This window comes from Syngnathus leptorhynchus, chromosome 11, assembly GCF_054491065.1.
Source record: "Syngnathus leptorhynchus isolate UIUO chromosome 11, UIUO_Slep, whole genome shotgun sequence".
NCBI lineage: Eukaryota > Metazoa > Chordata > Actinopteri > Syngnathiformes > Syngnathidae > Syngnathus > Syngnathus leptorhynchus.
The window spans coordinates 4,023,907-4,045,680 of record NC_141205.1 but is presented as its reverse complement, the minus strand read 5'-3'; the positions used below and the strand labels follow the sequence as shown (position 1 = coordinate 4,045,680).

At 42.5% G+C, this 21,774-nt stretch overlaps 2 protein-coding genes across 6 annotated transcripts; both read right to left on the bottom strand.

The window, feature by feature from the left end:
• Positions 1 to 14: 14 nt before the first annotated feature.
• sfmbt1 (Scm like with four mbt domains 1) lies at positions 15 to 9,977 on the bottom strand. 5 transcript variants are annotated; one of them, XM_085923301.1, is made up of 21 exons: positions 9,700 to 9,977; positions 7,440 to 7,501; positions 7,240 to 7,334; positions 6,302 to 6,545; positions 6,067 to 6,155; positions 5,612 to 5,858; positions 5,101 to 5,198; positions 4,916 to 5,017; positions 4,611 to 4,770; positions 4,389 to 4,471; positions 3,964 to 4,090; positions 3,650 to 3,763; positions 3,460 to 3,502; positions 3,301 to 3,365; positions 3,075 to 3,214; positions 2,757 to 2,866; positions 2,417 to 2,592; positions 2,017 to 2,198; positions 1,713 to 1,937; positions 1,518 to 1,646; positions 15 to 1,445 (listed from the first exon to the last, which is right to left on the bottom strand). In XM_085923301.1, the coding sequence occupies exons 2-21, from the start codon at positions 7,462 to 7,464 to the stop codon at positions 1,305 to 1,307; spliced, it is 2,595 nt and encodes an 864-aa protein (XP_085779427.1). In that variant the 5' UTR covers positions 7,465 to 7,501; positions 9,700 to 9,977; the 3' UTR covers positions 15 to 1,304. The 5 variants fall into 5 exon arrangements, with proteins under 5 accessions (XP_085779427.1, XP_085779428.1, XP_085779424.1 ...); XM_085923302.1 differs by having other exon boundaries at positions 3,460 to 3,499; XM_085923298.1 differs by having other exon boundaries at positions 3,301 to 3,368; positions 9,700 to 9,976.
• Positions 9,978 to 11,458: 1,481 nt separating this feature from the next.
• LOC147048903 (protein kinase C delta type-like) lies at positions 11,459 to 20,736 on the bottom strand. Its single transcript, XM_085923304.1, has 17 exons — positions 20,526 to 20,736; positions 17,036 to 17,166; positions 16,672 to 16,944; positions 15,611 to 15,779; positions 15,322 to 15,353; positions 15,150 to 15,235; positions 14,758 to 14,887; positions 14,555 to 14,655; positions 14,313 to 14,394; positions 14,024 to 14,139; positions 13,761 to 13,934; positions 13,541 to 13,632; positions 13,393 to 13,455; positions 13,154 to 13,292; positions 12,800 to 12,988; positions 12,485 to 12,613; positions 11,459 to 12,374 (listed from the first exon to the last, which is right to left on the bottom strand). Exons 2-17 carry the CDS (start codon positions 17,142 to 17,144, stop codon positions 12,207 to 12,209), a joined length of 2,052 nt encoding a protein of 683 aa, XP_085779430.1. The 5' UTR covers positions 17,145 to 17,166; positions 20,526 to 20,736; the 3' UTR covers positions 11,459 to 12,206.
• Between the last annotated feature and the right edge of the window lie 1,038 nt (positions 20,737 to 21,774).

Below are 21,774 nucleotides of genomic sequence, written 5' to 3'. Positions count from 1 at the left end.
GCGGTCAAGAGGTGTCAAATGAGCTGGGCGGTTTTATTGCATCCATCCATCCATCCATCCTTTTTCTGCCGTCATTGGGCAGGAGGCGGGGAAGGTTTTTATTGCAGTTTTCTTTAAATAATTATGTTCCAAACAGGAAATTAATAAAGCAAACATTTCATGGTACTGATTGTAACAACGAATGAACAAAACTACGGAAACTTTTTTTTTTTTAGTTTAAAAAAACACAAACAATTTCATTACAGTTAATAACGCTACAAGGACAAGTTAAATGAAGGATCTCTTTTCTTCACAAAGCAACCCGTGGCTTTATGTTTCTTGGTTTATTTTCTGCTCGCATTGGGTTGATTAAAAATAAATTATGTCAATTGGCTCAAATGATCACCATAAATACTGCTCCAAATAAACTAGGTTTAATTGAAAGTTTGAACTATTTTGTGCAAATATAGTGAACATTAAGAGCATTCCCACATTGCTTATTCGGTAGGAGTATTTATCTCAATAATCTTTCGTTGAATTACCCTGTTGCACTAAAGATATTTGTGTACACTATATACAACCATGAAGTATTGCTAAACTGTGCATACTTTCACTTGTGCCTGCATTAGTTCTATGATTCATAATACAACAAAGACTTTTTTCCTAATTATGCAAACTGTTTTGTTGTTGGCTTGAAGGCTCATTTTGTTACATCTTATTTCATCACTGTGACAAAATGCAATTTAAGTGTCAAAGGGCCACACTTTTGCGGTGGGACTTGGAATTTTCTCGTGTTAGCAGATTTGTCTTTTTAAGCGCTTCAAAATTTTCTTTACACTTGAGCAGGACTGGTGAATGAGAGCATACCAGATTAGATTACAATATCAATATCAACTATTTACAAGCATATGTGAAGAAATATTTGCATGACAACACAATTTTGAAAAAGAGGGATGGGGAATTTGGAGCACTTAGAAGACATCAATTAAAAAGCCTTTTCTGAAATCTAAAATGAAAAAGTTTCACAGCCTCAAAAATCACCTTGTCCTCAAAACACATTTAAACTCATCCAGTCTTTACCTGAAGAGACCTTGCAGTGTCTTTTTTTTTTTTAAAACTCTTTGCAGCTCTTTTTTGTACTTTTTTGTTTTTTTTAAACACCCAGAAACCTCACCGTTGATGCTGCTCTTTACAGTTCTCTTCTGATATTCAACACCACATGTGTGAGTGTCAAGAAGATATCCAGTGTAAGCACAGTCAACATGGGACATGACTGTTTTTGAAAGTATGAATAAATAGTCCTTGCTTTGTTTATCGTTCTTCAGCTACGTGGCAAACTGTTGATAAAACGCCAGTTTGACTCGCTCAATGTGGTGGCACAACTTGATGGCCGGTCCCAGCTTCAGGTCCATACACTCCTGCACCGTTGGAAGGTTGAGCAGCAGAAGAGCTTGTCCGTCAATCTCCTACGAGCACACGTTAAAACACATTGGAGTAACCCTGAGGAGAACCTGCATGTCTCTGTCTGTATCTCTTACTTGATCCATGAAAATGCGCGCAAGAGGTGCGCAGTCAGTCGTCCGGATGAAACGAACCACATCGGTCACGCTCCACTCCAGGGGGCTGGTGTCCAAACACAACTTCTGCGGCGGTTCTGTCTTTGACGTCTGGAAGATAAGATCAAGACACATGGCAGCGGTGTCCAATCCAAATGTAAAAAATTTAGAGACTACCTTTGGTGACGGAGGGTGGTTCTCATCGTCGGAGAAAGAGGGCGAGCGGGGTTTTCGCCGCCGCCGCGTGGGCCTGGGTGTTGCGGGTGGGGACGGAGACGGTGTAGGTGGCTGAGACTTTTCTGCTGATTGTTCGGAATCATCTTGAAAATCGTCTTGGGGTTCTGAGCCGGAGTCTTCGCTGAGGGAGTCGTCTTCATCAAGATCTTCTTCGTCACCGCTGCCCTGTCAGCCGCAGACATGAAGCTCAATGTTGACTTTTTTTTTTTTGGGAGTTGTAGGACAGTTCCAGTGTGCCGGTTACCTGCGGAGAGCCGGCGGGCGTGTTATCGACAGACGTTGACGAGCGTCTTTTTTTATGGACAAAGAGCTGCTTCCTTCTCTTCCTCCGCCTTCCTCTTCTTTTCACTACAGCCTCGAGGTTTGTGTGTCCTCCTGGCGGGCGGCCCACCCGTTTGCTCTTCTTCCTCCCGTAGTAATACGCCGCTGGCAAAAGAAAACATTTCTGCAAGCTGGCTTGACTTTTAATCATCGTCATTTCAATTTGGGCGTCGCTGTGAATTTCAATCAATGTGAAAAACAAATGCAGATGACATGAATGTAATCAGAAGATTAGCTCTCATGCAAAAAAATAGTGACGGTGGAAACTTGAAGGTTGAACACAATCAAGCGCTATTATAGAATGACTGATCAACTCCACTTACTGTATTTGGTTTTAGTGAGGACAGAGCAATTCTCTGAGCAGTGCTCCAGAACCATGCGAGGTCCAAAGAGGTTGGGGCAGCACTCTAACTTGATGCAGGTCTTCCTGCAGAAGTCTGCCACACGATCTGCTGTGCGGACGATTTCCACGGTGGCTCTGTAGCTCTTTCCCTTGTATCTGAAACACAAAGAGAAGCGTGTGTTTACTTCCACTTGTTCTTTAAGTACATTTGCAACCTAACATGTGAGTTGCGCTAGCCCAGCTGAGAACACTCGTGCTATTCCCGCTAGTTGTTCGAAAGGAGCATGAGGAGTTGATAATGAAATGGTGTTTCCTCTCACTTGGCTTTGAGAGTCTCCCCGTTGCCTTGCCAGCGACTCTCCTGATCCAGCTGCAACTCTCTCAGCACGCGGCTCGGCTTGTACGCAGAGTTGATTAGAAGAGTCAAAACCTACACAAAGTTACAAATTTAATGGATTCAACATGAGATATTTTGAATACCGTTGAGTTCTATTTTTTTCTATTGAACTACTTGAAGTTTTAGTTGGGGTTTTTTCTAAGTAATCACTAAGTAAACACATATTACTTTGACATTATTTCTTATTTTAGATAAACATAAAGTGATCTCAAAACAACTGAAAAAAATAAATAAAAATCACCTCTTTGATGACAAGGACACAATTTCCAGGGCCGATGAACTGGGGCAGCTCAGCTATGCGTCCCTTATTAAGATACGGCCCAGAGAAGCAGCGATGGTTAAAGTAGATCTTGGGGCAGCAGTATTTGCCATTTCCTTGTCCTGCAATGTGATTTAAAAAACACAAGATGAAAATGATTAGTGCAGGCAGCACATTTTTAGCTTTGTCAATGTCCGATTTCACTCACCAGCCTCTGGCTGGTTTGCCATCTGCTGCTTAACAGTGTCGGGCGAGGACAACTTTGGCGGCGCTCTGCTGCAAAGTGATGCAAAATGAGTCAAACGAGAAAGTTGATTCAGTTGGTAAATTTCCGCATTCCACTCGTATCCAATTGTATTCAACTCACTGTTTCTCAGGCTGTACCACAGCAATCTTCCTCTCATTTTCTACTGAAAGACAAGCATAGGTTTGTCGTTGTCATATTTGAAAAACATCATTGCATCCCAAACATTGCATGCTTTACTCTCTACTGTCACAGTTGAAGTTGCTATCTGATTTTGCAGAAAATAACCGTTCAAGCTTAGCTGTTTGCTTACCTGCGGGCTTGATGGGGTAGACGAGTGGATAGCCGTTTGTCTCGCACCAGCTGATGGGGAAAATGTCCAGAGAGTCCACATGAACTGTCAACTCAGGCATGGGATGTTTTAAACCTGAAAAAAAAAAAGAGGTAGACTTTCCTGGTTTCTCGTAATAAATTGTAATCGTATGTTAGAATCCACAATTGTTTTTTCTCCTCCACAAGAGGTCAGATTAGAGCATCATCATGTAACGTTGCGCAACAAAACTTATGTTAAAGCAGACCAATAAAACCCGCCTACACGCAGAGGTCTTTCTTTCAGTCCTCCCTCACCTTCTAGGCTGAGCCAAATGTATTGCCCTTTCACCCTGGTGACTGTTGCCACGTGAACGTTCTCTGGTGACAGCGGGTTGACAGCCTCCAGTTTCATGGACTCTTTAAAGCTGTGTTCGCACGGCTCCTTGATTGTGTCGAAAAACACACACGCGCAGAAATATCTCAGACAAATATGTAACTGGCACATATTTTCCATCAAAAGAATGTTTGGAATTACAATTTACAATATTGAAGCTGTTGTGAGCTGTGTGAAGGGAAGTTTCGAATGGTCTTGCAGCAATGTGTTTTCTGCTTGCAAGGTCACATCTCATTCAGTCTTCACATAACAGCGACGTGACAATAGCAGGCCGCCTAGCCATCGGCTCCGCATTTAATTATCACTGGCATGTTGTCGGCAGATGTTAAAAGTCATTTTGACTTACGGTGGGGAAGCAGTGCTGGGGAGCTGCTTCGGCCTCGCACTGTTTGAGGTAATCAGCCCAGTCAAAGTCTGGACCCTGGTAGCCTATACGCAACACAAAGTCAACAAGAAGGAATATTGATGGATACTATGTGTGTTAGAGGGGAAATTTGATTTCTAGAAACGAAATTGCAGTATGAATCATTTCATGTGATGAGGACGGACAATGTGTGACAAAACAAACCTGGCGGCGGGCTGAGAGGGAGTCCGTTTTTTAGACTCCATTGAGCGGGAAAGATGCCTGGACTGTCTCTGTGGCACAGGAAAGATCGCCCGGAGCCTTCCGACTCCTCGATACCACAAAGGTCATCCATCGTCACCAGGAAATAGTGCTCATTGAACACCTACAGACAAACATGTTTGGAAAAAAAAAAAAAAATCAGTTGAACCCATTTTAGCTAAGGGTCAACCCTCGCTCTCAAGGTCAACAAAGAGCGATTTAAGCGCAAACATTAGAAATGAGACTGATTTGACACTCAAGTCTGTTACCTTGGCGACAGTGGCCGGTCTGATAGAGATTGGTGCGGCAGGGTCAACGGCTTCCAATTTCATCCCTTCTTTGAAACAATGAACAGCAATTCCAGGCTGGTCCTGAGACAACCACACATTATTTAAGAGATTAATCATAACTTGCCGGATGTAAACGTGCAATGAAATGTTCATGCTGTCAGCACCTTATTTAGCTCTGCCGTCAGGGCTTCATCTTGAGGAAGTTCAGTGATCCTCTGCCTCACCTCCTCCCATTCTTCTTCCGTTCGCAGTGCCAAAAGTTCTAAAACAAAGTGAAACAAATCAGGCCCAGAAAGACAGCTGCTCACCAAGTATTTCTATTTTGCAAGCTAAGCTAAAGAAACAGTCAGTATTATTTATTATTACTTATAATAAGCACATGCACCGCAGACACCACAAGGTTAGTAAAAAAAAAAATATTTTAGCTTCAAGTATGGGTTTGAATAGGATGGGACCTTGAGCAACATTGATAAGACCTCAAGTATCAAGGTAGGGAAATAGCCTGATAGATAGATAGTTTAATTATTAACAATTGTGACTCTCTGTAATACCCAAACAAAAAAACTTTCTTGAAGCGTCTCTACAATGCAGACTGCCTTGGTAAGCTTTATTAGCATATTCTTTTGTTTCCATGACTATAAAGTTTGAAGCCAGAACTACGTCGGAAACACTGACCAGAAGGAGGCCTGAGGGCGCAGCCGTGCTCTCGAGCCCAGCCGGGTGGGTGGAGGCGTGGGTGGAGGTAAAAAAGCCAAAGGGTGGCGGGTGTGTCGGGGAGACCCTCGGTGCCGATGAGCCGCAGTTTCAGCCTCCCTCCGACGTTCTCCTCGACCTCAGCGGCCCAGGCCAGTCCCGGGTCAACGTTGTCCTGAAGCTCCACATAGCAGCCGGCGCTCAGCAGCTCCATTGGGTCTCGGCCGCGCTGAGGAGAGCGGGGAAGGGGTTAAACGAGGAGACGAGAGCGTGCGCACACAAATGCCCACACAGAGAGACAAGGTGAGGAATTCACACTGGGAGAAAATGTGCTGCATGACTAAGTAGCAGACGTGAAGCAAGGCCACTGGAAAAAACAAACTATTTCAGTTCAGTTCAGTTCAGTTGGTAATGCGACTGCGGTTGCCTTGTCTTACCAATTCGAGTAGGTTGGCAGGAGCGCTGCACTCCTCAGCCAGGACCTTTTCAAGTAAAGCCTCCCAGTCCTGGTGCCTCTCACGCACACCTGGGGTGGACCATGCACAAAAACATAATTCAGGTGCCCACTTTCTTTGTTTTTGATTGCCAAATGGAAAAAAAAAAAAAATTACTTGGTATCCCATCAGCTTTTAAATGAAGAAAAAAAAAAAAACATTTCCAACTTAGTCTTACCGTCAGGGGCTCTCATGAGCTTGCCGTGCTGCCGGCTCCAGCCAAGCGGGTGGAGGTCAGCCGTCATAGTGTCGCACCAAAAATCAGCACTGCGGTTCTCTTGGTATCCTTCGTAGCGGAGCAGCAGCAGCTGGCCGCATGTTGTGATGATGCTGGCCACCCAGTAAGGACCGTCAGCCTCCGAGCGCACGCACACCTCCAGCTTCATGCCTGGAGTCAAGCCCGTTTGCAGACCCTGGTCCACCTGATAATTACAGATACGTTTTATTCATTTGAAATAGCCCAGTCTGTAAGGACTTCAGCTCGGAGCGAGGAAGACCATTTCAATGCCGGTTAAGAACCCGATGTCGCTAGCTTGGTGCTAGCTCAATTCATGCTGTTAAAGGCACAAACATAGTTCGTCTTTATGCTGAGTTTATTTGTGGAGCACGTGTGAGCAAATACATAAATTTAGAATGTTAATGATTTCCCCCAAGGACACAGTAAAGGATTCTTTTTCTTGCTGATTTACAACAAGTTACAAAAGGCCACTTGACGAAATAATGAAAAGAAAACAAGCGAACAGAAAGCACACTCAAGGTGATCAGTATACCTTAATAGTATGCAAGTAAACATTACTTGCGAAGTACTTTGCTGCACCGGTTACACGAGTCCCGGATAAATTCTACACTCTGAACAAATTAGCAAAGGACATGTCAGTATCGTGCTACTGCTTTGTTGAATGGATGTTGTTTCTTAGTAACCGATTTGACGACAGAGGTAAAAATATATCGCCATGCCAACACAACTGATAGCAATTTGCTTTGGTGCGTCCTTTTAAACAAAAAGCAAAGCACACAAATAAAACAAAGAAATCCGTGGAAATGGGAAAACAGACAGACAGACAGACCTTTTAGGTAGTTATTCTGAAAAAAGTTCAAGAGGAAGTGAGGGCTCACATGCTTAAAGGCGTGATGAGGCACAGATGCAGCGCCCGTCTCCTCCAAATAATCATCCCAGCTGAAGTCGGATACATCCTGTGCACAGTCGCCATCTGCAACAAAAACACACATTTGTTTCCTTTCTATAACCTACTTTCTAAAAGATCATCTTCCTCTTTTCATCCTGCTCTTTACAAGAGACAAATTCTAAATCCTACCAGACTCCAGTGACTCCTGGTTCATGCTGGTGGGATGTCCTCTTCAACCCAGATTAGGCACTCTAGAGAAGTATAGAAAAGGATTGACATGAATAAGGTCAGATTCAAAACCAACAATCATGATTTCTGATTCAGAAGAGGTATGCTATCATCACATTTGCATTAATGTGACTGCCCAACTTGCAACACAAACACATTTTCCATTTTGGGTGGTTGTCAGCAAAAGAGAGGATAAAATAGGATAAAAATAGAACAAAAAGTAGAACTGCGTGGTATTCGACAACCACCACCACGCAGGCAGCTAATCCTCTATTTTTTCAGCAAAACCTACTTTGTATTAAAAGTGGAAGGATCTAATCATCCTCGAAGTGAGCGTTTGAAACCGAGAGAGGCTTGACACGCATCAGGCGTTGACACGTCGACGTGACCCGCAGCATTGTGACGCACACATGAAATCAAGTTAATTCAACAAGAGATGCGGCGTGAATGAGGGGAGCGCTGGGCGGGACCGCGGCGGCAAACGGGACGTCGGTCTGTCACAGCAGCTCCATTCAGCCGGCCTGTCAACCTCGTCTTTGTCACGCGGGACGTCTCTATTAAAACCAGAGCCCGCATCACACACCGCCCCCTCTCAGCCACCCCGCTGCCACGGTGACCCTCGTGCTCCGGCAAGATCTGCGCCGCCTTTCACCCCCGACCCCGCCCTCTGTCTTTCTACCCCCCCACCAGCACATACATACACACCAGAGGATTTCATTGTCCTTGGGGTCACACTCTCTAACATAAGAGTGGAAAAAAAGAGCAACGGAACAGAAGTAAAGTTGACAGCCTCTATTCTAACAACTGATGCTGATTTCAATAATGGCAGCAAAGATGCTTCCACACACCATTTTGTGTGACATCGAAGTTTAGCGGTCTGAAAAATAATTTAACTTGCACTATGTTTCCATGCATAAAAAACGGAATTTTTGCATCAATTAATTCAATGCAGTATTTTGTTCAACAATATGTTCAACAATGGTTTCTGTGAGGCAGAACATCTCTCTTCAATAAATCAATTCACACAAGCATTCTTGAGATAACTTGTCACAATCAACAGAACCAGAACCATCTTCATTAGCAGCTTGCATTATGAAAACAGGAATTAACACCGTTCAATGTTTTTACGGTGAATTTTAATGGTGAAGTCAAGTAAAAAAAAAACAATTAACATATTCTATGGCACACCAATTGTTTAAAAATGACATTCTGATTAATATTGTGTTTGTAGGCTCGTGTAAAATCAATCCCAGCTCATCTTCCAGACGAAACTCTGAAAACAGGTGAGCCAAGATTATAATCGACAGATTACAACGGATTATTCAAATAATTGTCAGGGGATGTACTTACGTTTTCATCCAGCCTTTAATTACTGGAGACAGATATGAGTTGAGTTATTTCGAGAGGATGTTATAAATTATATTATTGATTATATGTTCACTGTTATACAAGATGTACACAGACTACTTGAAGCAAAGTGTCATTTGATGAGTGCTGGCCCAGGATATTTTGTCATAAATTCTTTGACAAAAATGTGAAGTTTGCACTCACTTTTGGGAGATACATTAAATATACATACATTTTAATATACTATTATGACAAACTAAAAGAGTCATTTCACGATATCTAGCCCACGGATCAGTCAGGTTGCACAATGGGGAAGTTGGAGGCCACACCGCCGTTGCAATAAGTCAACAACGGAACCTGAACATCCATTGCAAGCGCCGAGAGATTTCAAAAAATAAAAATGACATTAGGACTTGTCGAGTATGTAGCGCGACATATTATGTATTATGTATAACTCTTCAAGGGCAAATGTCCTTTTAGGTGTCTTTAGGGAGAGTGCACTGTTCCCCTTTCGCGCCGGCGTAACTTTCCCACTGATGAGTGCACAACGCATGGTCACTCACGGACGTTCTCTTACCTCGCCTCCGAGTGATGATTTAACGTGTGCATGTATGTGCGAGTGTTTTTGTGTGGGTAGACTCCGTGGACGCGGGGAAAGAGCGAGTCAAGTTACTGCACGTCACGGGCTCTCAGCAATAAGAGCGAGCACAGGCTGACGAGCAATAAGGAGGCGCTTTACACCACTGAGCCGGACTCGTCTTTTTGAGAGGCAGGAAAAAAGACGTGTGACTCACCGCGGTGCAAAACACTGACAGCAAAATTTAACAAACAATGCGGAGTAAGTGAATATTTGGTCACCGAATTCGTCTCTTACCGTTAAGTAGTTTTTTCAAGTCGCTTTTTTAGATGCCGATCCTCTCGCCGCCTGCCTGCTCGCTAGCAGTTGTGTGAAGTTAGCGTGAGTCAAATCGTCTTTTCTGGTTTATGACTTTCAAAATAAAAGTTAAGTACGTGCGTAAGCGACTAGCGAAGAAGAGAAACATTGTTTGGAGTTCAATTTTCGGTATTACTCGGTTGACGCCTTGCGAGCTTGACGCACTTCTGGTCCACGACCTCATTCCAATATGGCACAAACGGCTACTGCGCATGCGCACTCCGATATGCCTCTCAGCCCGGCTACATCACGCCGACTTCCATCTTCACACACAATAAAATTATCACACAACCGCAATCTACGGCAACATCTGGAACACGCACAAAAAGAAAAGGGACAAAAAAAAAACAAGAGGGAAAATAAAAAGAAAGGCTTTGTCTTAGTTCACATGCTTAGAGAAGTAGTCCTATCAATCATGATCGAGTGTGTTTAATCCCCAGCGGAATCCCGGTGATGATTGAGATGTAATAAATTAGCCATATAATCAACCCACTTTCGATAACTAGATTAACATATGTCATAAAAAAAGCTTTTCGTTTGGTAACGTGCAATCTAATCGTTTCTGTCACCGCATGATCGTGAGTTTTTTTTATTTCCAACACTCTTTGTCGAAGTCGACAAATATTGCGCAAGAGAAAAGCTTCACGTGACGATCGATTGGAAACTAACCAAGATAACATCGTTTAAATAGCAAATGTTGCACTTGTGCTGCACAAAGATTTCAAGTCGGCGGTGGGAGGAGGAGGGGAGAGGAGAGAACAGGCGTGCGGGAAGGAGAAACTGCTGAAAATGTGCACTGACGCCGCCAATGCAACGTTCCAAGTTCACCCGTTCTGCGTCACAAAATTGACTTTCTTTGTTCAGCATATTATTCTGATGTGTGTATGTTTTCTACGGGAACATCTTTTTTTTTTTTTTTTTTGCACTTGGACCACGCAAGGCAGGCAGGCAGGCTTCGCTGTCTCCCGATCCTCCACAATAGAAAAAAAGCCTTTTGGATGCCTTAGAAACAAAAGGAGAAAAAAAAAAAAGCATCTCGCATTTACGATGATATGGAAGCGCAACACTGTCATAAATTCGAGCTGTTGCAGCAAAACGATCCGATCTTGCACCAACACAGAACCAATGGGAGAGGATTTATTCCCGAATTCACTCAGTCATTTTTTTTTTAATGGAAAGTGTTTTGGTTAAAACTACAACTAGAGGAAGTGGTTTGCGCTGCCATTTTAATACAAAAGGATTGCATCCACTGTGCATGTTTTTTTTTTTTTTAAGGAGGGATGGGGGTCGCCACCTGACATTTTTAGTGACAACCTTCTTTCAAAAAACAAGATAATTTTTGCAAATGTGTATCAACTAGTGAGTCAAGTGTGGCTGCACACTCACATGAGTATTTCTTTTCATTTGCACTTCCCACGTCAGACGATGGCAGATAGTAGCCGAAGAGAAAGGACAGAGAACGGGCCACTGCAGGAATGTCTGCTCGCCTGTCATCGACTTCACATTGAACCATTGGATGCAGTTACAGCACCTGACCACTAGACGGCAGCAAAGTCTGAGTACTTATTGCCACATCTTGAATGTACCCTCTTCACCTTTAACCTTATAAATCCCCAATATCAGAACCGCAGTTGACTTCACCTCCCTCTCTCTGTCTTTTATATGTTGACAGATTGAATGAGAAAATGTGCTCCAGAAAATGGATAAAAGAAATGTTTATTTATAATCAGATGTAAAAGTATAGTTAAAAAAAAGTACAGCTTTAACTAAGTGGTTAAGAAGCAAATTGGCTATATTTCCTTTTTGATAAAGTTATTTACTTTAAATGCTCATTCCAACACAAATATATATCTTTATTGACTACAAGTAGTGCCTTATTATGTCTCCAACATTGATTTTAACCACCGGATGTGCTTATTGTTCTGTCTGAGTGTAACACATCTTAAAACTAACAAAGAATAAATTCATCTATCTTTTTTTGGGGCATTTCTATATTTACAGTGGCTATCTTGCTTACAGCCTCTGCAGTATTAAAGTCAGTGCTGGTAGTCAGGATGTGACTAGTGATGTCATTCCCTGGAATGTGGATTTTTTTATGCAATAATCCAGACAATTGTTACCCATTAGATATGTCTGTAGTATTTTTAGATCTTTAGAGACACAGGATGTGGTGGAGTTTTGTTTTTGAATATCAATTTCAAGATACAGTACATAGATGATTGGGTTAGGAGTGATTTCATGGTTAAACAATAACAAATGTAAAAAAAAAAAAACAACCTTCAGTTCTGATTATATTTTCAATGGTAGTCCCTTAATTACACGTATAGAGTGTTTTCGTACCCTCTGACAGAGGTATTCAGTAAAATTTAACCATGGAGATAAAAGAAAATAGGCAAAAGCCTATAGCCAAAAGTCTAAGTCAGTGATGGAGGTCCCAGTGCAGCCAGTTAGTCTTTTCTTTTGCTTATCAAATCTTCCAGTTTGGGGTTGACAAAGGAAAAGCCAGAAAAGGCCGACTGATCCATGGAGTTGATGAGGTTCTTGTCAGTGTGGGAGAGTCGCGGCTTTTCACTCAGAAACTCTTTGTCAAAGTTGCTGCAGTCACTTGGGGATTTCTGCGGGCGGCGGGATTTCAGTTACCACACAAATCGGTGCCGTGATGCATCCTGACATATTTACAACATTGTGTTTTGGACAGCAGAAAATGAGTCAGGATGGTTCTCACCACTTTGGGCTTGAAAGGGGGCTCCACTTCTCTCCTCTCTAAAGTGGACCAGTTGATTTCTTTGAAGAAGGGCTGAGCACGGATGTCACCTACCACGCCAAGTCTACGACTGGGATCTCGCTCAAACAACTGGAATAATGATGGAGGAAAAGAAGATAAGTTTTTGGATAGTCCTTTGAAATATTAGAAAGTATACAAAAGAGAAAAAAAATGAACACAAAAGTTACACCAGACTTTCTGATAATTTGCCATTTTGCTGCCTAGTTTCCCAGCAACTCTAAATGGACAATTAACGAGAACATGTTAGATCATCACCAGTTCGAGCAATTTCCTGGCCTCCTTGGTTATCCAGCGAGGGTAGTGGGGGGTGTCCGACCGGATGGATTCAAACAGCTCATCCTCATCGTCACCTTGGAAAGGCGACTGGCCAATCAGCATTTCATAGACCAGCACGCCAAAGGACCACCAGTCCACTGAGAAGCTGTACTTCTGCCCTAAGAGAATCTGCCGTGAAAGGAGAAAGTTGGTTGGCTTAGGAGAAAAACCTTCTGATTATTTGCCAATGCCACAAATATAACAGGGCTATTGATTATGGAAAAGGCCGTAGAGGGCCTGTGGAGCCCCCCCCCCCAGTTATCCCTCATCTAGAGGCACTGCAATATTAAATACCTCAGGTGCAATATAGTCTGGTGTCCCACAGAACGTGGAGGCTCGAACATCTCCAAAGACGTTCTCCTTACACATGCCAAAGTCTGCAATTTTAATGTGCCCGTCCTTGTCCAGCATGACGTTATCCAGTTTCAGATCCCTGTGGATTATTACGATATCCGTTTATATTCAACCTACACTACGTTCAAACCTCGTCATCTAAAATGATTTGTATGAGCATATCTCTGTAAAGATGTTACCTGTAGATGATTCCTTTTGAGTGTAGGAACTGCAGTCCCACAATGATCTCAGCAGCGTAGAATCTGAAAGTTGGAATACAAAACAACCTCAATCGAATTCTATTTGAACATAAGCGGATAATCCATTCAGGTACGCTTCTGCGCTTACGTGGCTCGGATTGGATCGAAGCGGCCTTTTTCTTGGATGTGGAACATCAGGTCGCCTCCATTCAGATACTCCATCACAAAGAAGAGGTGCTCCTGAGGTAATGGCATGACCTCATTAGCTCATTGTTGCAGACAAATTGATTAAGTGTGTGCAGAGGTCATCCTGGTGGGTCGAGATAACCTCCGTGCGGTAATGATGTCACATTTCACGCTTTGCTCACTTTAGATTGGAAGGTGGAATAAAGGTGTGTGAGGAAGGGGTTCTCCCAGGCGAGGGCAAGGACTCTCTTCTCCACCATCGTACAGTCGACGTCGTCATCCATGAGAACCACATCCTTCTTGAGAACCTTCACGGCATAGTACTGGTTCTGACCCTTGAGCTCAGCCAACAGCACCTGAGGAGTAATAAACGAGTGAGATTTGAGCGGGCGGCGGGACACAGCATAATTTGGGAGAAGTGATATGGAGTAGAAACCCCGCCCACCTTGCCAAAGCTTCCTTTGCCCAGAACCTTGTGGAAGACCAGATGGTCGACGGTGAGGTGTAACCGCTTAACAGAAGGTAAGGCTGAACTCGAGGAGTCACCCGAGTTATTATCAGCTATGAGGATTTACACGTCAGAGGGGAGTACACAATTAGAAAAACCTGTACTAAGAAAAAATAGACAATCTTGAACACACTTGAAAACATTTCTAATTGAGACTGATGGCAAAAAGCAAAGAAGTCAACATTTGAACATTTAGCAACCTTAAACTGCAATGACAACATCTTACCAGTAGGATGTGTTGGTGCACGGATATCTTGGTAGATCCCGATATCTAGTGTATTGCCGCTATCAGACTTCTTCAGAGATTTCTAGGACGTAAATTTCGTACTTAATACGTATACAAACAATGCTGAAATGCTCCTGTATGTTTTTTCATTGGCCACTGGTGGTCTAGTGGTTAGGATACGAGAGCGCCGCGCCCCGGGTTCGATTCCTGGTCTTTTCACATTGTTCTTGTGTAGTACCAACCTGCGAGACGTAAGAGAGCGCTTCAGCCAGTAACTTTTGGTTGATCCCACACAAGTTGGCCACTTTCTTCTGACAGTAGCTATGAACGTTCATGCCACAATCTGAAAGACACAAATAATGGATCAGTGAAGTTACAATTGTAGAACTTTAAGGAGTCATTTTTTTCCTCCAAACACTGTAAGATTAGTATTGAGCGGTCCCACCTTCACATTTAAGGCCTTGTTTGTAGAGACCCCACAGCAGGCTGCCACAGTGGTCACAGAAGGTAGGGCCTCTGTAGGTATTGCACTTGAAACGATGTGGCATATCAATCTTGAAGCGCTCTTTCTGGAACTATAAACAGATAACAACAGATACAATTAACCATTATGTCAAATGAATGCTACATTCAGATAAGTTCAAGGAAGTCTCACAACTAAATGTTGCATTCAGCTGGAACGAGAATCCCAAGTCCCATGAAGTATTTTTCATTGTTTTGTTTTTTTGCCCCTCTCTCCCTCCCAAAAAAAACATTGTGGCAAAATCGACAAAGTAATTGAAGCGGGAAATATTATATAGTGAGGTTAAATTGAATTTAAGCCTCCTGACAACTCACCATCGTGTCACGACTGTTTGCTGCAGTTCCGGTGCACCTGCCCATAATCTTTTCGATGCATTTCTTGTGAATTGCCGCGTTGCATTCTGGGTGGAATCAAGAACAAAATATTGAGTCCAAATTTGAATGGTGTAAAATTGAAGAAGAAGAAAAAAAAGTGGCGGAAACTCACGTCTGCACTTGTAGCCTTGCTTATTTAGTCCCCTGAATGGGGAGAAAAAAAAGACTTTGTTTTAGACTGTATGACCATCCAATAATTATAAATTTCATAATGATCTCGTGGAGTGAAAAGGGGGCGTTTATGTAATGGGTTAGTGCTGGTGACTTTAATCAGATGGAATCCAACACGACCTGATGGTTTCCTCTGGTGACTCACTTGTGTAGCAATAAAATGATTCATTGTTGTTTCTTTCTTTTTTGTGTTTTGATACCCTGATTATCTTAACAAAGACCGAACTCACCAGAGAAACTCTCTGCACACAGAGCAGAAGGTAGGCTGGTGGAAAAAGGTGGCAGCAAACTCGTGGCTCTTCATGAGGTGAACCTTGGGCTGCTTGAACGCTCCCCTCCTCTTATTTAGGGTCGTGAGTCCATCCTGAGGACCAACTCTCAGAGATGGCTGGTTGGCAGCTGAAGGGAAAGGTCAATCGGCAAATAAATATAAATGAATACATTTCATTTTGTGTATTGAAAACATTGCCTATTTATTTGAAGCACCTTCTTCCCCTAACATGTCTGTGACATTTATTTTTATCTAATATTCAAAGTTCTAGAAATTCAAGTTTAAACCCACAGTTACAAAAAGTATGACGTCTCTTAAATGGAGATTGAAAATTCAACTGTGAACAAGCAGCTGACGCAAGTCAACTGCATGGGGTCAAAAGTCACTTGGAGAAGACGGTGAAACAGGCGAACAAAGCGGGCAGAAACACAGGAGATAAGGAGAGTGGGCGGGTAAATGGGAGCACTTTGTAGGAAAAAAAAAAAAAAGGAGTTGCCTTAAAGAGGCTGCTGATTAGGCTGAGAAGTGAAAAGACGCACAAAAAGAGATCTTTGCGTTTGAGTGACAGCTGCTTGCCTCTGGACAGCGCTTCAGTGGACTGTGTCATAGGAGAGAAGGACAAAGAGAGAGATAGAGAGAGAGATAGAGAGAGAGATAGAGAGAGAGATAGCGAGAGCGAGAGCGAGAGCGAGAGCGAGAGCGAGAGAGAGAGCGAGCGAGCGAGCGAGCGAGCGAGAGAGAGAGCAAAATATATTCGCTGATACTTTTCAGGAAACGTGGAGTGCATGGCAGCGAGCTGATAAAGTCTGGAGTCAAAACTAAAAGAACCCACCCCACCTCCACACGGGCTTTCTCTCATAGGAACTGCCTCTGAACATTTGAACTATTGATAACCTTTATGAAGCTAATCAGTTAGCGTGCTACTCCAAAACAACAATTCTATATAAGTGCCACTATTCTTTTAGGATGCTACAACACTTGAAAGAAGGACACACAAAAATGATGACTTTATCGCTTTACCTGCATCACTGTCCTCCAGGAAATACTGCACCGAAATTTGGACCTTTCCAGAAGGGATCATGTCTAACCAGAACTCAGCCCGCCCGTTGGCCTTGGGCTTCTTGCAGCGTTCTGCGAGGACAGACAGGTCAACGGTCGCCTTGGCCAAGGCCACCTCGGCGCCCTGCATCAGAACCACTTCGATAACACGACCCTCGAAAATATGAGCGTCGAAAGTGGACTTCCAAGACGGATACATGGTGGGCTTCTTCTGAATCAGTGTCGCCCCTCGATCTGTGGAGAAAGAGAGAGTGCTTTTAGGGATTCATAAGTTTGACATAGCGCCACCCAGGGATTGGCCACACGGTTACACTGCCGCTCATACCCGAGCTGACGGACTCCTTCAACTTGATGGCACAAATGATGGCTTCAGATTGAGGAGGCAATTCACCCACATCATATGTGGTGAAGGAGATGCGCAGGAAGGGCGCCATGGCAACGGCTCACCTTAGTTTCCTGGGGAAACACCAAATCGGCAATTACATGTGGCAGATGCGGGCAGTACATGTCTCGCGCACAGACAGACACACACACACACACACACACACACACACACACACACACACACACACACACACACACACACACACACACACACACACACACACACACACACACACACACACACACACACACACACACACACACACACACACACACACACAAAAGGAGATGGCCAACATTGTCAACAAAAGAGGAAGTACAAATGACCCGGTCATCAAAACAACCACTTTGTTACATGAAGTGGCAAATATAAAAAAAAGCTAATCGTAACCCCAAAATGAGTTAAGAACACAGAAAAAAAAAACAAGTAAGGAAAATTGAATAATGAAACAAGTTTAACTTTTCATCATGAAACTTTAACTTGATTAAATGAGTTTCTGTTTATATTTTCAAGACTTTCCACAGATTAGTGTTCTATATTTAGCATTTTATGCAAATATTGTGATCACCTGTAATGGCTTTTTCCTTCCCAATGCAAATGTTGGAAAGCATAAGTGTTACATTTTACTTCCTTGTAGAAAAGTCAATGTTTACACTTATAGTCCATTACAGAATTCAAAGACTAGAATCATTTCTGTCCTTAATTCCCCTCACGCCTCCTAGCGCTTAAAACAACCTCAAACAAATCTGTTCTGAGAGGTCACAAGAGTGCTGAAGTGCTCCCATAACAGAGGCTTCATTTACAAACACAGCTGCAGTGTAGCCCAACACAAACATTAGCTAAAATAAATACCTGCTACTTTAAAAGAAGGGAAAAAAAAGAGATCTTTGTATCTCCAAAGGGAACTGGAAAAACTGTGGACAGGAGTGCATACATTTAAGGAAGGGGCAGGACAGGAAAACATTCTGGCTGACCCAAGATGAAAGAAAACTTAATGCCCCCAAATGGTGTGTGTGTGTTGTGCATGTGTTCCTGCAAAGTCAACAACTTTTCTGAAGAATTTGAATGTCTGCCACATGTTGCTCTAAGCAACAGTGGGCCACAACAGAAAAATAATTCATCATAAGAACAGTAAACTGGAATTGGGAAAATTTATGAACCAAAATAAATATCACAGGTTTGGTATGCATTGAATTGCTGGAAACTAACATTAGAACTAACCAAACCAGTGGGACAGGTCTGGAAACTTTCCATTGACAACTGCACATTTGTACATCTGAAGGACCCATTGCACGCAAAGTAGCACTTACAGTAGACAACATTCTTGACAAAAACAAGAACACGATTCTTTTGTGCTAAAAGCACCTTGTCAATGGAAAAGTTGAAGCAGAATGTTTTGCTTGTTTGTCAGGTATGAGGGGTCACCGACCTTTTTGAAACAGAGCTACCACTAGGTTGTTAATTGATGGCCAATGCTACCAGTTAGCCCGGCTAATCACACAATAGAAGAGAACTTGCAATGTCTGCACCCGTGTCAGGTGACACGTGTCAAAGTTGGAAGGGCAAAAGCTATAAGTGACTCAGTCGATGATGGCCGAATGCCAGTGAGCTGATTTGGTTTCAGCGTCTCGGGACTTTTCGAGTGTGTTTTTGTCACTGCTGCAGGGTTTTCCGGATACAGCTGTCAATTATTTTTGCATCTGTAGCTCATCATGAGTGATAAAAACTTAACAAAAACGCTTCAAAATGATGTTAAAAATGATCAAATGTAGTCTTGCTGTCTAAAAATATTTAGTTTATAGTCACCGTGATCTCAATGGGGGTGAACCTTTAATTTTTTGCTTTTTAAGTGTTGCTGTGAGCAGCCACCAGACAGGGAAGTGAAAGTTGGAGTCGTGGTGAAAGACAGCAAAGTTCAGCGAGCAGACTGACTTCACGAAGTGGCGCTAGTTGACAGATAATTACAATAAAACTGCGTCACTCCTTCACGTGATGACAACCCTTAATAACCTCCTGTGTCTTTATGAGTATGAATTTTCCACCTGAGAATATATATATACACTTGACTTGCACAACCTCAAAAAAATGTACAAAAATGTCAGTCGTCATCAAGTCTTCAGAGGCATGCAATCTGAGCACACGCTAATAACCTTGAACAAAGCGGTCTTTAATGACTTTGAGTAGAGGGCTGCTCTCAGAATTAAAGCCCTCCCCCTTCCCTAACTAAGCAAGATTAATTTCCAACACTTGCTCTCCTTGCTTAAGGGCAACACATGCACAGAGGTCAACAATGTAGTCATGGATGCCACCAAAACTGTAAGAAATGGAATTGACATTACATACTGGCAAAAATATTATATTTCCATGCTAAGATTACATTTCGGAATGCTGTGCTCAGCTCTTTGACAAGGTGTCAAACCTGCTAAACCAGCAGAGCAAGAATCCTTGAACAGTGAATTTTTTTTCCCGGCAATCTCATCAACGGCAGCGTGTCATATTTTTCCTTTTACATGGCTGGCGGTGAATCACAGCAAAACATTTCTGAGGTACAGCTTTTGGTTTCCAAAAGTTCATGCTACACATAGGTGACTTACATAGTCAGCAGATGTCCTGAGAGCATCCTCAAAGCTACTCAGGAGACCGCAAGCTAATATTGACACGGCTCTGCCTGCAGGCAGATTGTATTACCACCTCCAATAGCATAAACAGTGCAATGATAAGCAAAATTGGTGCAAGCTCAGATCTGTGGTGGGAATCTTTTTCCTCAGAGGGTCACACAAACTACTGGGAAAAATATCATCTGATGATCAAACAAATGTTTATGATGACATATTACAAGCAATTGAGCACAATTCCCTGCATGACTTATTCAAAAGCTCACACGGTCCTAACATGACCTACTTGGTATCTTTCTGTCAAGTTATTGCATCATTTGATCTGATCATAAAATCGACAATCTGTAAATGGGATTATAAAATGAGCATATCCAGAAAAGTCATCAATGTAGACTTTCAACTACATTTGGAATTGGCAAAATTGATTTTCCTTATTGATAAGACAAAGGTTTTGGTGTACCTTGCAATATTTTGAATTTGTTGCTTTCTTCATAAATTTAATGTACAAAATTAGTGTCACTAACTCGGTTGCCATGGGCGCCACTGACTATTTATAAACCAAATAGACTCGTCTTACTGTGTTTTATTGAATGTTAAAAGAATTGTTTGTTCTAACTTGATGTTTCACAGAAAGTGGGAAAAAGTTGACACCAAAAGCGCATCTATCTACCAATCAAAGCCAACTGGGATTTATTTCCTTGTTGTGCGTTCATTTGCCAAATGAAATAAAACAACGTCCCCGTGGCTGCGCTTCTTTACGTCTCAACAATCATACAGCGACCCAAGAAAAGTTCCATGAAAACTTTGTGACTTACCGTTTCCGCCAAGTCGCGAAGTGTCAAGTGGCGTTTTCTCCGATGGCAGGCTTTTTTTGTCCCACGGCAGAATCGCGCAAACCCCTTTTGCGCTGCTGCTATCGGGTGCGTGTTTTAATGTTGCGGTGCGTGCGTGCGTGCGTGACTCGTAGAATGCGTTCCCGATGGCGTCCTACTGCTGAGTGCTGCACGCACGGTGGCTTTGTGCGACTTCTAGTAAATCCAAAGTATGACGTCATCCAGGTGATTTCCGTGTGTACGTTATCGCTTCTTCGGCAAACAAAGCCTTCAAAGTATCATTTGTGTGCTGGAAATTGAGTCTCTAATGAGAGATGAAAACATTCAAGTTATTTAGTTATTTAGTAAATAAAAAAAAATACATAAAAATACTTTGGCAAAAGTGGAAGTACTGAAAATAAACAATTACAGACAAAAAAAGTAAAATATATTTTACTGTCACTGACTGTATGCTGGTATTTGTCATATATACATATATTATTTTATATATTTATATATATATATTTATAATTTATATATATTATATATTTATTTATAGGCGCCTTAGTGGCGCACTGTTCGCACGAGAGAGAAAGAGAGAGAGAGAGAGAGAGAGAGAGAGAGAGAGAGAGAGAGAGAGAGAGAGAGAGAGAGAGAGAGAGAGAGAGAGAGAGAGAGAGAGAGAGAGAGAGAGAGAGAGAGAGAGAGAGAGAGAGAGAGAGAAATTCTGGGGATATTCAGACACCCGTGTATTTCTACACTGACCCTGCCCACATAATTTCCACGGTCCAACTCCCTCAATAAGCAGAGCCGTCCACATGGTGCTGAGTCATCATCCTCCACCCTCCAGATCTGTTCAAATGAATGAGCGAATGGAGCAGTATATTTAGACGCTCTGCCTCAGGTGCACCTAAACAACTATTTATAGCTGTAAAAAAAAAAAAGAAGTACAACAATGACGTATAGAAAAGATCACCAAGATGAAACGATGGAAAAAGTGACTGAGTCAGACTTAAAAGTGAGCAATCACTCCAGTGTCATTAATCACAGTTATTTATCAACTATCAGCACTAAAAGCAAGCTCAAATTTTGTTTTTCCTGAAACTCATGACTGCACCAGTCAAAGTTGATCAATCTTTACTGACCTCTGCAGGAGAAATTTAAGATCCTCCTGTAAAAGTGACCATTTATGTCATTTCAAACCACCGCATACTTGCTTCTCATCACTTCTTCCACGTCGAATACAGTAAGT

What these genes read in the sequence shown, in the direction of transcription:
- sfmbt1 (XM_085923298.1), bottom strand. Translation starts at nt 7,464, where the DNA reads ATGAACCAGGAGTCACTGGAGTCTG. An exon ending in GGGGAGACTCTCAAAGCCAA is followed by an intron (nt 2,593 to 2,756) that starts GTGAGAGGAAAC and finishes TTTGTGTTTCAG; the next exon opens with ATACAAGGGAAAGAGCTACA. An exon ending in CGCGCATTTTCATGGATCAA is followed by an intron (nt 1,446 to 1,517) that starts GTAAGAGATACA and finishes GTGTGCTCGTAG; the next exon opens with GAGATTGACGGACAAGCTCT.
- LOC147048903 (XM_085923304.1), bottom strand. Translation starts at nt 17,144, where the DNA reads ATGGCGCCCTTCCTGCGCATCTCCTTCACCACATATGATGTGGGTGAA. An exon ending in GCAAGGCTACAAGTGCAGAC is followed by an intron (nt 15,236 to 15,321) that starts GTGAGTTTCCGC and finishes GATTCCACCCAG; the next exon opens with AATGCAACGCGGCAATTCAC. An exon ending in GCAAAGGAAGCTTTGGCAAG is followed by an intron (nt 13,935 to 14,023) that starts GTGGGCGGGGTT and finishes ATTACTCCTCAG; the next exon opens with GTGCTGTTGGCTGAGCTCAA.